The following is a 16074-nucleotide window of genomic DNA, read 5'->3' as shown; positions in this document are numbered from 1 at the left end:
TTAATATTATTATAACATTTTTGAGTTTTCTCTTGTTTTGTTTGAGGTCTTGAAGGGCTAATGCTTTGTCTGACAGTCACAGCCTCCACCCAACCCACGCTGACGGGATGAGTGTCTGTTTACACACATACGCGTGCACACACACACACACACACACACACACACACACACACACACACGCGACTTGATGAGTAGCAGTCAGCGCACTCTAGTCTTTTGTGTGAGCAGGTTAGGTTACCCTGCTCTTCTAGATGACAGGAGACGACAGGAATCATCTTTTCTTCATAACCTCAGAGTGCAGTCAGGCACGGCTAAAGAGTCGGGTTTTGGATTTGAATCTCGACCTCTCGAGAGTTTGTTTAGCTCAGGCTGAATTCAGACTGTGTCCTGGTGAGAAAATTGTTGATTTCAAGCTGTTTCACTTTGTATCTTGTGTTGTTCATGGTTGTTTTTTAACTGTTGGGATTTGTTGTTGCGGGTGTGGTAATCATCTTGTTCCATAACATTCAGATTGCTCTCAAACTAGACTTTCAGTTTGTAGCACAGAGGAGCGTTGAGGGTTTTTATTTACATTGGATTTAGTGGATGTTTAATGAATCTGATCTCATTTTACCTATTGAGGCCTTACATTGAGGGACTGGGATATAAATCTATAGCATACTGTAGAAAATCATTTGTTTGGTTGGTTGGTTGTACACCAGAGTTTTATTTAACCACAACATCTCTGCTTGTGCAATTGTCCTCTACAGGAGCCTGCAAATCCACGAGGAGACGGGCGTCCCCCACAGTCGCTGGCTGGAGGAGCAGAGAGAGCTGGAGGGAAGCACTAAGCTCGGGGGGCCGCTGAGGTACCCAGACCCCTGCATCCTCTGGCTGCACACTGATGTGGACGGTAAGGAAGGAGAATCGTATAGATTTCCATTTTACTCTAAATTGCTATTTGTTAAAACAACAGAACTGGCGTGAAATAACAATTTAGGTCTTATTTCGCTGTTGCACTTGTTATAGCTGTCCTGGACAAGCGGCTGGATGCTCGTGTTGATGAGATGTTGTCTGCTGGACTGATAGAGGAGCTCAGAGATTTCCATGTCCGCTTCAATCAGCAGAAAGTCCAGGATGGCAGGTAAAGACGTGAGCAGGAGAAAAGGTTCAAACCCCTGAATGCATACACTCAGTAACCTGACGTTCATCCTGAATTCATATTGTTGTAGTGCTGCCAAGTGTTGTCATTGTTTCAGATTTTATCTTTAAAAATCTTAAAAAATCTTTTGTTTTCTTGCAAGATTTTACAACCTTGATTGCCAGTCATGTCAGATAAAATGCTCTATGATGGTAGGATTACATTAATAGGATCATTTGTTAACTCTCATGGGGGGGGATGTTGTATTATCCTCCCCTCATTAAGCCAAGAAATACTGGAATGCTACATGTAGCTTCTGTCTCAAGCAATTATTTTTTCCCCTTTTTCACTGCAAAGCCAATCAAAATTCACCTCATTGAATACAGATTTTGAGTATATTTTGATGTATTTTATACTCATGAGGACTGTTTCCTTTGTCCCTGTAGTCGTTACTGTGGAGCGTTACGAGGTGGTCTGAGGGTTCAGTGTCCGTGCAACAAGTTCAAGATCCCATTCTCATCCTCCTAGCTAAATTAATGATCCAGACATTCAGTCTGGGTCCACAGTTAACGCCTCTCTTTCTCGTAACCAGGGTGACAGGAGTCGGGTAAACTCGGCCAAGCAGCTATCCAGTTATTTATTTCCTCTTCCCAGTCTGACAGGTCACTCTGTACACGGTCGTTTCCCAAAGGCCTGCAAGACCAATTTAGAAACAGCCCACACTGTTGCTAGTTCACTTCAGATGAGACTGATATTTCTTTAAGATGTCTCTAGATTATTAATAAATGCAGAGATAAGCCCTCTCCATATGACATAAGCACTATCAAGGGATTGCAGTAATTGGTGCTTTTTACTCAGTGCTGCAGAATTTTATGCCACATTGAATGGATATCCTGGTGGTCCTAGAGCAAATTACTTAGTATGGTGTCTGTTTTAATATGATTTTTCACACAAATGCGAACTTATCCCCGACATTCCCTTAATAGCTATCATATGACCAGTACTTAACTGGACCTTCATCCCTCCTTTAGTGGTACGGATCCATTGTTTCATTGTCTATGAGTGGTTTTGTGCGTTGGTGTTTCTGGGTTACTACGATCCAGAGGCATGACCATTTTGTCCATTTCTCAATGTGCTTTAAAATCCATCAAAACCCTCCTCTGCTGATTATCGTGGCCCTTTTCTCTGATACTTTCATGTGATCCTCTGAATCTGCCGTGTCTGGAATTTCAAAGATTTTAAGAGTGAGACTATTGAAACTGGTTTTTAGAAAGGGATGGTGCTTAAGTACAATTCTTCATCGTACTTCTGCCAAAACTAAAATACTCTTCCTAGTGTGAATGCCAAAATGAGCAGAAATCTTGTCAATGATAGGGTAAAGACACCTTCTGCCTCATTTTGGTGTGGGCTGTGATTTGTCACAAATGACAGTTTGGATTCATTTTGCTCAGTTATTAAAATCCACATTAACTCCACACGTTTGGTCGAACTTCTCCGGTCACACAGTTATAGATTTTGTTGTTAAGAAGGAACATGATCGCTGTTGTCTTGTAAGCCACACCCTTACTTCTCAACTTACCAAATGCTACACAACAATATTGACCTTCAAACATTATATATGAGTTTGTGGTTATGGATAGACTGGCAGGATAAAATACATGTGTTACATATACTGATAATGATATGGGAGTCACATGTGTTCCACTGTAACATTTGTCATTATTTCCCTCGATTCAAATTGTATTTACTTTCCCGTGCTGTAATGTTCAAGCACTTTGTGTGCAGCGCAGAGGAGAATTTGTAGGTTAAAGGATCTCTGCGATTGTCCTTGAATTACCTCTCGCAGTCGAGATGGAAAATGTCATGATTGACATTTCCACTTAGAAGCACACACCAATTGATTCAGCAAAGCTTTATTTTATTTTAACTTTAACAACAAGCATTTTCTTGGGCAGGAACAAATGCTCCATTATCTCCACCAGATTTAGTTACAGCAGCTACCTACTCACCATATGGTGCAATACAAGAAATAAATGGCATCAGATTGTAGTAGCAGACTTACTTTTTTCTTCTTTTTTTACAGATCGCAGTGATATGGTATTTTTAAGTACAGGACCTCATTATTAATCAAATGTGTGCTGTTTAAAATAAGACTTTTGTATGTACTGAAAGATATATTAACGTGTATGTGGGCTTCACTGCCAGCTGAAACAGTCATGTGAACACATTCTGCTGTGTGGGTCTCTTGGCAGCAGATATTGATATTGTATGTGTGTGATGGGGTGTGGCTGCGGGGAGTTGATGCATTGGTGGAACGGTGCCCAGGAAGCTGCCAATTCCCTTCTTTCGTCCCTCCTTTCTTTTATCACCCCATCACCCCATCCCTCCTTCTCAGCCGGCAGCCTCCTCTCTCTCTCTCTCTCTCTCTCTCTCTCTCTCTTTCCCTCCGTCTCTGCCACTATTGCCCTCTCAGCAATCTGATCACCCAAGCACTTTACTCCCCCCCCCCCCTCCCCTCCCACCTCTCTCTGTCTGTCTTTCTCTCCTTTACCCTCGTGTCTCCATCCCCGGCTGGCCGCTGTGGCCAGACATCAAGGTCAAATCTCTCCCTCCCTCCCTCCCTCCCTCCCTCCCTCTCTCTCTTCCTCTGTCTTTCTTTTTCTCCCTCCATTGACTCTACATTTCCTGTGCTCTGTTGCTATTCTCAAATTTCTGTCTCTGCACGTCTAGCCAGATTTATTTTTGTTATTTCCTCTCCTTGTTTCTGTTACAAGTGTTTAAGTAACAAACCGCAAATAGTTTTATTATAATGTTTTTGTTCTACAATATATTTAAAAAGAGAATTCAAGTGCTATACAAAGAGACAAAATTGACAGCAGGAACAGTGAACTCAAGGTAAAAAGTAAATCAGAGAAGACAAAAAACAAAAAGCTCTGATGTCTTTTTAAAAGAAGTGTTTTTCAAAAATACAGAATACAGGCGATCTGCAAAAATTGTGTCTCTTCCATTTCTGTTTTTCGTTTGGTCCAAATAGGTTTTCTTGTGTATTTGTTCACCTGATTATGAATAAAAAATCATATTTAAAATTTCTTTATATAATATCAACAAAATCATCAGTGCACACTAATATTATCTGAAGAAGTTTTAAATAGCATGAACATTTTGATATTTTCTTAGGCTTATAGCAACATGGTAGAAAGCTCCGTAAAACTGCAGTTAAATTGTACTTTTTGTGTTTGTTTAAAAGATATGAACACATTATTCAGATATAAATAGATAATGTGCTCTGATCAAATATAGACAACATCTGAAGTTTGGCAGTAATATTCTTGAGTGTCATTTTTACCTCTGTTATTGAAGTGAGCCACATGCACAGTGTGATCACCAAGAGAGCTTTCAGTATTTTTGTCGATAGCTTTCTCTTTTTTTTCACAGATGCTTTATTCTCATCAGGACTGCCTCCCATTTCATATTCAACCATTTTTAAAAGAAATTATGTAATATGACTGATAATGGACCAATGTATTATTATGGCTTGTTTTTTTTTTCAATAGCTTTCTCATTTTCTAAATCATAGATACCTCAGACCAACTTAACATTCATCTGGGCTTCCTCCCATTATATTCACAATATCCAGAGGGTTTCAAACAGGGTTTTTGTGAAATAAACTGATACAGATGGTAACTTTGCGTTACCCTAGTATTTCTGTACAGTGTACACAGTATTACATGATACAGTAATGTTGTATTCAGGCCAAATGCAAAGCAAATTTTCACTTTATTCCATTTAAACAGCTGCAGACTTGATATGGAGTGTGGTAGAAGGGAAATTGCCACCACACCTGACCTCTACTATTTTTGCAATCACTCCAAATTCTCAAAAGGTTCAGGTCATTTAAACTTGACACGCATACCAACGGTGGAGCTATCACAAAAATCTGAAAGTTACTGCGTGGGCTTGAACAGGCAGCTCCTCTCAAACCGGGCTGATATGGTCTGATATTGACAGAAATGTTCTCTCTCTGCTGTCTGGTGAGGTAACCAGCAGGCTTCTGCCCCAACCTGATGTCACTGTGGTCAAGCTACTGAGTTCCAGCACCCGTGGGTACCTCTGCCAGTGCCATTCAGTTTTTTAATGTCATTCTGTCAATCTGTCCCCCGAAGGGCCTCACATCTGCTCAGACTGATATTCTTTGTTCAGGGAGGGAAGGAGGGATGGAGGAGGAGGAGAAGGTGAAATTACTCACCACCGGGTGTCTCGAAATGTCAAGCGGGAGATGGAAACTTTATTGTATTGATGGATAATATTTCCTTTCCTTTCCCTTCCTGTCCTTTCTTTTCCTTTCCTCTCCTCTCCTCTCCTCTCAGTCAGGACTATCAACATGGGATTTTCCAGTCGATTGGGTTTAAGGAGTTTCATGAGTACCTGACCGCTCCTGAAAGCAGCACCCAGCAGGAGAAAGACATGCTCCGAGACAAAGGTCAGAGAAACACCCGATCAAAGTCACAGAGATGGATTTCGATGCACCGGTTGACCAATCAACCACAAGAATCTATTTAAAGATTTTTTTTTTTTTTGGCCTACCCTTCATCTATAACAGCCTCCTTTTAACTTTCTTCAGGTATAGAAGCTTTGAAGATCGCTACGAGGCGTTACGCCAGGAAACAGAATAAATGGGTCCGTAACCGCTTCCTTAAACGTAAGTACTCTTCACTCTCCTCATTCAAGATGTTTGTGTGTTTGTGTCTGTATAATTGTGTGTGTGTGTGTGTGTGTGTGAGAGTGTTGGTCCACATTCCAGTTCCTCAGCAATCAGCACTCTCTTTAACAAGATGAGATTCATGCACTCCATTAGACCCACAATAAGCCTCTCAGCCACCGCATTGTGTTGTTTATCCAGGGTACAGAGTGTAGTGTAGTATAGTGTAGTGTGTGTGTGTGTTTGTATTCATTTATGTGAGCACAGCAGATTTGGGGTGATGTCACTTTCAAAGCAATCATTACGTGAATGATTGATCTGTACAATCTCCCAACAAGTTTAAATTTACATTTTCACTTGACAATGGAGCTGTTCGTGTTTTGTTTGATCCTAGAGAGCCATTCTGTATAAAACATCTAAGGCCGCTTTAATCTTCACATACCTTTTATTAAAGTTCAACATTTTGGGAAATACACTTATCCGCTTTCTTGGCGAGAGTTAGATGAGAAGATTGATACCACTCTCCAGACAGAGAGTGGTATCAATCTTCTCATCTAACTCTCGCCAAGAAAGCAAATCCAAAAATGTCAAACTTGTCCTCTAGTGGTTCAATTTTCAGTTAGACAAATTTCCACACTTGAAATGGCATACTGGTTTAAAAAAACATCTGTACTTGTCCTTAAAAATAAATGAGCATTTGCTAGTGCCATATATTTAAGTTTTGGATATCAGATTAATTTATTCACTGGCACAAAATTGGATTTTCTGCTGCGTGTGTGAGCTGCTGTGACGTTACAGAGGGGACAATGTTTCAAAATCTATCCCTGGTTTACACCTGCAGCTTGGACCCCTGAATGCTTTTTTTCCATCTATAAGTCCCCTGTGGCACCAAATGCATAGTGATGAACTATAGCGGTCAGAGTGGCTGGCACTGCAGAATGGACAAATATACCCACCACAGCCAAAACCAGCCCACATTTGGCAGGTGGTGATTTCCCACCCTGGTCGCAACTCATGGAAGTCAAACGTGTTTTAAAATGTGTATAAAGGCTGAGTGTGTTCCTGTGTCCCAAACGGAAACCTGGCCTCTGTGTCCCACCAGCAGCATGCCCTGCAGTAACCCAGCCGCCTAATCCTGTTAGGCCCAAGTGGCTTAGGCCACGCCAGGCCCTAAACCTCAATACCCCTCTTTCTGACCGCCTGCCTGCCCGCTGCACACACCATATGGTCTTCATCACACACGCGTGTGTGTGTATGTGTATCTGTGGGCTTTTAAACGTGCAGTATCTGTCTGAAATTGTCCATAACCTCGCTTTGCTTTGAGTCGGTTCAGAACAATTTGCAATATCGGTCCTCACAGTGCAGGTTGCAGCAGATGAGATCAACTCTTTTAAGTGTTAAAAGTCTGAAACTTTGTATTTCATTGCTGACACTCTCTCGCCCAGGGCACTATGAAAGTGTCAGTCTTTCGGTCATAAAGGGAAATTCTGATATTTGTCAACCTAGCTCTTATTCTCAGAATTGTATCTGTTTTTTTTATGGCTACTGGCCAGGATGATCTATTTTACTTATCTCCTCTGTTGTAGAGATTGGGGAAAGGCGTACTCTGGCGAGAGCAACATCAATCGGAGCAAAAAGAACAAGCCTGTTACAGCTTTCCAAAGAACTTTAGTTTAACAGAAATCTTCTCAAACACTCAATTGTCTCTGAGATTAAAAGTGACCACAAGGAGTAGAAAATCCTTGCAGCTGCTGTAGTGAACTATAGAGCAGGGACTACAAGTCTTTAGGATGATTTCTGTTAGATCTGACTCTCTTTTTTTGGAGAGCTGTAGGAGGCTCATGCTCCTTTCCTTTGATGTTATTCATGCCCGAGTGTGTATCTCACATCTCTACAAGCGAGTAAAATGTTATTGTAATAACACATAAACCAAAGCTGACGGGAATCACACAGTCCCACATGTTGATATCTACTCCACCCCTGGCCACGGTCTCACTAATCCAAGTTCTTGCTCTTTAATCCCGTTCATCCCACCTTACTGTCCTGCATCGTCTCTCCTCACCTCCCCCCTCTTGCTGTGACTGCTGACCTCTTTTCTGTTTCGTCTGAGCCCCGCACGCACACACACACACACACACACACACAGATACTGGCAGGCCTCAGCTGAGTAGGCTAATCTCTTGAAGCATTACAGAGCTGCCGGGAATTTGCCCCGACCACACAAACTCGAGCAACAGGGTCAGCGGGGGCTACACGGACCAACCCAAGCATATAGAGACTAGTGGGTCAAAGGGAAAGACGAACATAGAATGACAGCCGGCCTCAGCCAGGCAGACACAATGAAGTAGGTTAGAGAAGCTGGAAAATGACCTGAATGTTGACCGTACGTGTAAATATACAGCGAGAGGCAGAATCACATGCTTCAAAGGCACAAGTTCAACCCAGTTTTACAGTTCAACATCTAGCAGGCCGTGTTATGTGGAGACACTGTCAGCGAGTGAGCAGGTGGGCGTTCAGTGTCTTAAATACTGTTCAGCAAGGTACGTGATTCTTGATCGACTCAGCTTTGGTTGCTGTGGGGATTTAAACAGGAGGTCACCCAGCTCAAATTAAATTAAGCTTAATTTATCTTGCCTTTAAGCGCGTCTGTATGTGGGTGCACGCATATAGGATGTGTGTGAGTGTGTCTGTGTGGTTATAGGGGAATGTTTAATTAGTGGACTTAATTACCTATAAAGAAAAATGGTAATTTGAGGTTATATTAATGTTAATAAGTGCCAACGTTTATGCAGAAAGCCCCAACGCCCTTGGAGTTTTTGTTTTTTCTAATACCTCAGAGACCTGCATGCACACACACACACTCCACCTGTAACCAGGATACGCAGGTGTAGTTTGACAGAGGCCTCGTGAGTGTTAAGTAACAGGGGTGTAGGTATCTTACAGTCCCAAGAGTGAGTGAGTGAGTGAGTGAGTGAGTGAGTGAGTGCAGGATGGATGAAGGAAGACGCAGAGAGCGAAAGAGAGGAACGACACATGGGTAGCTTGGTGTATAGAGAGTGGAGGTAATCTGATCCAGCTGGGGCAACAGCTGTGGGGCGAGTTTACACCCTTGTCTTCTAGGGAGTGAGCAGCTTTCATATACGTAGACACACACACACACACACACACACATACGAATGCCAAGCTGGGGTTGTTGTTGCCGCAGAGACCTCTCTGTCACCTCCACTCTGGAGACAGACAGGAGAGAGAAGATGAGAATGGCACAGAGGGTTCAAAGGAGACAGTGGCTGCATTTCCATCTCCTTGTGCTACACCTGTGAATCCTGGTTACAGGTAGAGCTTGTTTCAATATGCGCATAAAAAAAACCCTGAGTGGAGGGACGTCCTGGTGACCTAGTGGTTTAAGACATGACCTTGTCGTGTGTTGTCCACCGCTCTCATTTGCCATGTCTCCTGTCTGTACCTGCCATTTTTAGCTTTTATAAGCAGTATTAATAACAGTTAGTAATAGTAGTTGTGGTTTTAACACACTATAATGTAGTTGTTAGCAGATATAAGGGTTTATTATTGTTTATATACCAGTTATAACACATGCTTTATGTTTATGGAGCAAAGGAAAAGAACCTACGGAGAAGGGTTGGGAGGAGTGACAGTACAGATAATGGATAAGGTGACCGGGTTATTCAGTCGAAACTCACCAATTTCTGTTGTGTCAAAAGGTACAAGAACAGTATAACAAATTCTACAGTTCTGATTTTTTGTTTTTTTTAATTATTTTTATCCTCTGTGGCCGTATCTACAGAAATATCCTCGACCGAGACACTTAACCTGTTCTAGAAATGTCAAACTTGAACAACAGACAAAGAAAGAAGGTGAGGGAGACAAAAAGCGGAAGAGGAACCGTAGTAAAGAGGAAGGAGGCTGTTGGGTGAATGGAGGCAGCTGTCGTGCTCCAGTGTGGACGACAGCCAAAGAAGCACAGCTGGTCCATGGGACGCTGCACCGAGGCTGCTAGTCGAGTTTTTATAGTAAAGCACACACAGGCACACATCCTCACTCAGCAAACACAAGGGTAACGCAACAAATGACTCCTGGCCCGTTTGTTGCAACAGGTGGACTACTGTTTCAACACACAGACACACACACACACACACACACACACAAACACACACACTCTCAACACTGGCAAGCAGCTGCCTGGCGACAGGAGATGCTCTTTCTTGTTGGCAAAGCGAGCTCCCCTGTGTGCCTGAAAGCTCACAGTGTGTGTGTGTGTGTGTGTGTGTGTCGACCACCCTGCTCTTTGTCCCTTCAGCATTTCTTATCAACCCTCATTCTCTACAGAGTGGATTAGCAGAGTTAAATTTCACCAGATCCTAAACAAGAACGGTGGAGCAAAGGAGGGAGGGGGGGGGGGGTTTCCATGCAGCATCTGGCAACCCACCATGCAGTATCTCCCTTTTTATTTACTACCCCCTACACTTGGCCCAGCGGGAGGTTGGCGATTGCAAAAGGGAATTGAGGACGGGAGGGGATGTTGGAGGAGATAAAAGAACAAAGTAAGACGAGAGATAGTGGCAACACGAGGCCACAGCAGGGTGACTGGCGAGGTGAAGTATTTTTAGAGCACTTAAGGGAGAGCTCCAACTCTGCATCTGGTATAGGTATGCCATGTGACGCTCGCCAACACCACCTGCCTGCTATTGTGCCATTGACACAAAAGATTTCCCCTCTGACACACAGAGAAAGACACACACAGCGGCCATGCCAGTGAAACCTGAGGCTTTAATTAACAGTTACTACCGTTTTTTTAAAAAAAAAACACACCCTGACATATTGACCTACTGTATGCCTGCAGAAAAAAACACACACTGTGAAGCCAAATGATGCAGGTGCAGGACTACTTTGAAGTTACCATTAAGGGTTTTTGTTTATTTTTGTGCTTCAACAGTGCACACACAGAGCTGGCACTGATGTGAAATGAATGAAATACATCACATGTTTAAGTGGCTGATGGTAAATTAAACTCACATTATGCAAATTTGGACCAGAAGGAGTTGAAATGTGGCTCGGGCCAAGAACCAGTCGCAAATTTAAAGAATTAATTCTGGTAATACGCTTATTCGCCTTCTTGCCCAGCGTTAGGTGAGAAGATTGATACCACTCTCAGGAGAGAAGTATCGATTTTCTCATCTCGCTCTCTGCAAGAAAGCTAATTTGTAATGTCAGAGGTGAACCTACAGAGAATTATCATTCAGCTTTGTACAACTTTATAGTGAGTTGTTTAGCTGTGCGGCCCGTAACTTTACTGTTTTGGTTCACTCTCACTGCTCTCATAGTGTTGTGTTCAGGTGCAGCAGAAAAAGATCTAAAAACCCGCTGTAAACTACCTGCTCGGCGCCAAACGGCAAACAAACCCACTTAGCGACTAGCTGGTGAGCATAGTGGAGCATTTAGCAGCTAAAGAGCCAGATATTTCCCTCAGGAGTTGGTAGAGATCAAAAACAGAGCTAAAAGAGAGGGAACATTAGATTTCTATTCATCAGGTGGACAGAAACACGACTCGAAATGAATGTTAACGTTGCTCCGTAACTGCCAGACGTGCAAACAGGCAACTGTTTCCGCTGCACCCAAGTGACCAAAAGATTCAGTTAATGCAGGTTTAAGTTTATTGCTTTCAGCCGTGTTGTGAGTGAAGACTCGCATTGTTCCCGATCCCCGTCCTCCTCACAAACACACACTCATTCCTCTGACAGAGGCGATACAGTTAGTCGTACAGATGACCGGTTTTACAGTAAGCACTTTGTATTGGTTTGTAATAATAGAGTCCCAGATGTTTCCCAGCAGAGTTAGTAACTCCTGTCTGTAGGTTGTCTGCTGCCATCAACTCCACAGTTCAGTCTGTGTGTGGAAAGGCTTAAGCCATAATTGAGTTGGCTAACTGTGCCTTACAGGTTAATAGGATTCATTTACATGAGTGTGTGTGTGCACTAACACTTAGATATTACATGCAAAAACTGCACCTGTTCATCAGGTGGCAGCTTTGTGTTTCCCGTGATTTTTTTCCCGTCTTTATCCTTAAAATGATTTCATATATTTCCTTTATATTTCATTCTTATTTATTTTTGGTGTATTTTCTGCTCATTTTAAAAAAAGCTGTTTATACTCATGAATCTATATATTTCACATATACATGTAATATGTACAATATGCTTAAAATCTTTGTTTATGTACAGTTGCTGTTGTTAAAAAATCACTTTCTCTACAAGTTGCCCACACTTTGATTTCCTGTGCGTCTGTGTGCTTTCAATCAATGCAGGGCAGTGGCTCTGGATGCAGACAGGCAGCAGACAGACAGACAGATAGACAGACAGACCAGCTGGGCAGGGTATGGTGATGCTGTTTAGTGCTGAGGCCTGGCCTGGAGACTGCTGACTGATGCAAAATAGAAACACGGGGGTGGAACAGCGAGAGAGAGAGAGAATGAGAGAGTGGGTGAAACTGGCGAGACTGATGGAGAGAGAGAGAGAGAGAGAGAGAGAGAGAGAGAGAGAGAGAGAGAGAGAGAGACGGTGCACAAGAGAGAAGGGTGGGAGGAAGGAAAGAGGGAAGGAGGGAGAGACATTATCGAGCCAGTGTGAGTCAGCAGGTTGACAGAGCTTCAGGGTGTGGCTCCAGCACATCACTGCTCCTGTAAATTTCCCAGTATGCACTGGATGCATGTCCATGTCAGCCTCTCTGGTGCACCATCACTCACTCTGCAGCATGTTTATTTCTTATTACATACAAGATAATTGGCAACACAATCATTACATCAATATATCTTATATATACATTTATATCAGTGTCACACTCTTTTGATATGATTCATGTGATGCGTTTTTTTGTTTTTTTTAAATGACACTTCAAATGCAAAATCAATCATTAAGCTGGATGTCTAATGAGATGGGAAGACCTTAACTCAAATACACTGTAAAGCAACATTGAATCAAAGTATGGGCCTTGAAAAGCCATTAAGTGTATTGGCAGTCTGTGTTTGCCTTGTAAATTGCATTATGTATGCTACCTGTGTGTGTGTGTGTGTGTGTGTGTGTGTGTGTGTGTGTGTGTAGGACCAGGAGACAACATGCCAGCAGTGTATGGCCTGAATGTGACAGACGTGTCGAGGTGGGAGGAGATGGTGCTGAACCCTGCACTGCAGATACTGGACAGTCTCAGTAAGGTGTGGCCTCGATAGCCTTCTTCCCTTCTTTTAGTCTTATTTGTTTCTTTGCCCTTTCACTTGCTGCCACCCCCACCCGCCCACCCCCTCCCCCTTTTAAAAAAAAAAAAAAATTGCTTATTTCCATGTTGTTGTTTTCCCTCTCTTTGCTTTCTTTTTCAGTCCGTCACTCCTCATTTACTGTCATTCGTTCTCTTCTCCTCACATCCTAATTGGTTCCCTTCCTCGTTTGCATGATTTCTTGCTGCTTTCCTTGCGCCCCTCCTTTATCGTCTTCCTTTCTACTTTCACCTTTTCCTTCATTCCTCTCCACCTCGCTTTACTTTCCTTCTTTTTTTCCCCCTTTATTCTTCCCTTCTGCTTTCCATTATGTCCTTCCTTCTTTTTTCTTTGCTCCTTTTGTCCAATTCTGCCTCATCTAACTCTGTAGATTTATTACGATTGTTTGTTTTCCTCTGTCCGTTTACTTCCCCTTCCTTCCTTCCTTCCTTCCTTCCTTCCTTCCTTCCTTCCTTCCTTCTTTCTTTCCTTCCTTCCTCCCTTCTTTCCTTCCTTCCTTCCTTCCTTCCTTCCTTCCTTTTCCTTAATTTCATAATTCCTTTTTCTACATCCTGTCTTCCTTCTCATGATGCAAAATGATGACATTGCCCAAAATCTAAAAATAAGGGAGTCATTTCAGACACAGCACATTGTTTCATAAACACTCCATCAAACTTAAAGCCGTAAACTGGAAACTCTTTGGCTTAACCAATTAGGGTGAGGAGCCAGCTGTTGCACCAATCAGAGTACAGGAGGTGGAGCGGGGAAACAAGCGGAGTTACCATACGTGTGATCTGTGCGATAAAGTGATCATCGGGGACTTGGAGTGGACAGGTGAGGCTGTTGACCCACGTCATATAATAAGCACATGGAATTCATGATTCTTATAATGATTATTTTTCATAAAAATACACCACTTGGAATAATAATGTGTGTCTGATCTAATTTTTCCACCAAAAAAAATTCAGTTACCTTATTAAAATCCTTAAAATGATCTATTCTTATCTACTCCTTCTCCCTCATTAATAACAATATATTTCATTTTAAAAGTTGAACTGCTGGATACAAGATATCTCTGACTTCACTGTAAGAGTTCAAGTTTCCACATCACACTTGTGTAAATTGCATACTGGACCAGGATTAGATTCCAAACTAGTTGTGATGTCATAAATCCTGCTCGTAGGCCCGCTCCTTAAACTCAGATTTTCATGAGCACAGAGAAACTTTCCACTTTCAGCAGATGAATGTGAAAACAATCCTTCTAGTGTCAAACTCTACACATACATCATTCTGCACCGTGAAGCTCAAACATCCAGCTGTAGGAACAAGAAGCAAAACACATATTTGAGCGGAGGAGGACTTTAAACCCTGTAAAAGTGACCACCTGTCTCACTTGTTCTTCATGCGGTTATAAATACACAATAAAATGTGTCAAAAAACACACAAACCAGCTTGAGTTTACACACGCCCGTGCCTTATTTTAGTTCACGGTCAGAGTATCACACAGCTCATACAGTGTGTCGTACATTTCAGACATATCAGGCTGTGATTACCCTCTTTACCTGCAGCTCACCTGAACTCCAAGAAGCATCACTTTCATGTGAGGAAGAAGAGGAAGCTTAATCCGGCTTGTGACCGGTCCCAGAGTCCCGCTGCACCTCCTGCCCCCGCTGCACAGACTGTGGAAAGCCTCTCTAAGGACGCCTGTGCTGCTGTTGCCACGGGCTGCAGCCAAACCTCTCAGGAGTCCTCCCAAGACACAAAGACAACACACGAGGAAGTACCTGTGACATTTTAACAGCTGTACTGACTGTGGACTACACACATCATCATTCAGGTTCCCACCACATCTCTGCATTAATAAGTGGATATTTCCTCACAGCCCACACAAGGCTACTTCTTCTTGCTTCCCATAGAAGTATTTGGAACTGAATCTTCGTATTTGTCAAAGTTTCAATGGGACGACAGACCTTCATACTAAACACTTAATCCTCACTGAATGTGATAACAATGAACATACTTTATAGACTGCAAGAATGTCTTATTTTACATTCTCATGGGCTCAGATTATGGATCCTTGAAACAGGTTCATTTTGTTGGAGTAGAGATATTGATGGTCGGGACAATTCAAGTATTATATTCTCAGCAGGGAAAATTGGATGTTTTGTGATGTGTGCAGCCAAAGAAATCTGATTTCTTTTAAAGATTCTTTTGTGCTACTCTCTGAATAGCGAAGTTCAATTGTAAGAGAAAAGGTTTATTTTTCTAATTTTACAGAATGTGCCTTAATTGAAGGTTTATTGCTGCTGTCGACTGAAAATCTTCGAAAGTATAAGCGTTGTAGGATTTAAGTTTCTTGTCTTTTTTTTTCATCACCATGCACCTTTAACTTTGTCCAGCTGGTTTTGAAAATGTTCAATAAACCAAAAGATGTTAGTTTCTCAGCCTATGGAGGATAATGTGCTTAACAAACAAAATAAACTCATAAGTTATTGCCATCACATCAGGATACAATAGAGTAGAAAAATGTAATTGTCTATACACGTGGCATTTTTTAATGCAAATCTTTCATCAGGCTCCTCTGTCCAGCTTGTTTTCAGTCAGTCGGGTCACAGCTCTTAGGGATGAAACATGCCGCACAATGTTTGGTAGAAGTCTGTATTTCTAAAACGTTGAGGTTTTGGTAAACCATTTCTTGTACAGCATAATCAAAATCCTGAAAATACAAAACATGCAAAATGTCCTGAAAGGATAATATAAGTAGCTCTGAAGCTCTGAGAAAAGTAAGTCAGCGACCATAACATTAACTTGGATTGACCTGAAAATAGATTTCATAACAACTTGGCATAACGCATTAGGATTTTGTAACAAACATCCATAAATGGTAATCATGAACTTGATGGACTTTGACAAGTGAACTATCAATATATTGCATGTATCATATTAAAATGTTAATCAGTGAAAGACTGAAGACTTTTAGTGGGGGCGCAGCCT

At 42.1% G+C, this 16074-nt stretch overlaps 1 protein-coding gene across 2 annotated transcripts in view; it reads left to right on the top strand.

Moving 5' to 3' along the window:
• Positions 1–15524, top strand: part of trit1 (tRNA isopentenyltransferase 1) — a 36791-nt gene extending 21267 nt beyond the window's left edge. Inside the window, exons 5-11 of one of the 2 annotated variants that reach the window (XM_044336387.1) lie at positions 750–892; positions 1009–1123; positions 5488–5600; positions 5742–5819; positions 12932–13041; positions 13797–13914; positions 14649–15524. In XM_044336387.1, the coding sequence (XP_044192322.1) occupies positions 750–892; positions 1009–1123; positions 5488–5600; positions 5742–5819; positions 12932–13041; positions 13797–13914; positions 14649–14878 (907 nt within the window). In that variant the 3' untranslated portion in view covers positions 14879–15524. Of the gene's footprint in view, positions 1–749; positions 893–1008; positions 1124–5487; positions 5601–5741; positions 5820–12138; positions 12208–12931; positions 13042–13796; positions 13915–14648 lie in introns of those variants that run through there. The other variant, XM_044336388.1, reaches the window with a different exon arrangement.
• The last annotated feature ends 550 nt before the right edge of the window (positions 15525–16074 follow it).

Source organism: Thunnus albacares, chromosome 19 (genome assembly GCF_914725855.1).
Source record: "Thunnus albacares chromosome 19, fThuAlb1.1, whole genome shotgun sequence".
Lineage (NCBI taxonomy): Eukaryota > Metazoa > Chordata > Actinopteri > Scombriformes > Scombridae > Thunnus > Thunnus albacares.
Note: the sequence above shows the minus strand (reverse complement) of the source record. Positions and strands in the feature narration are given on the sequence as shown.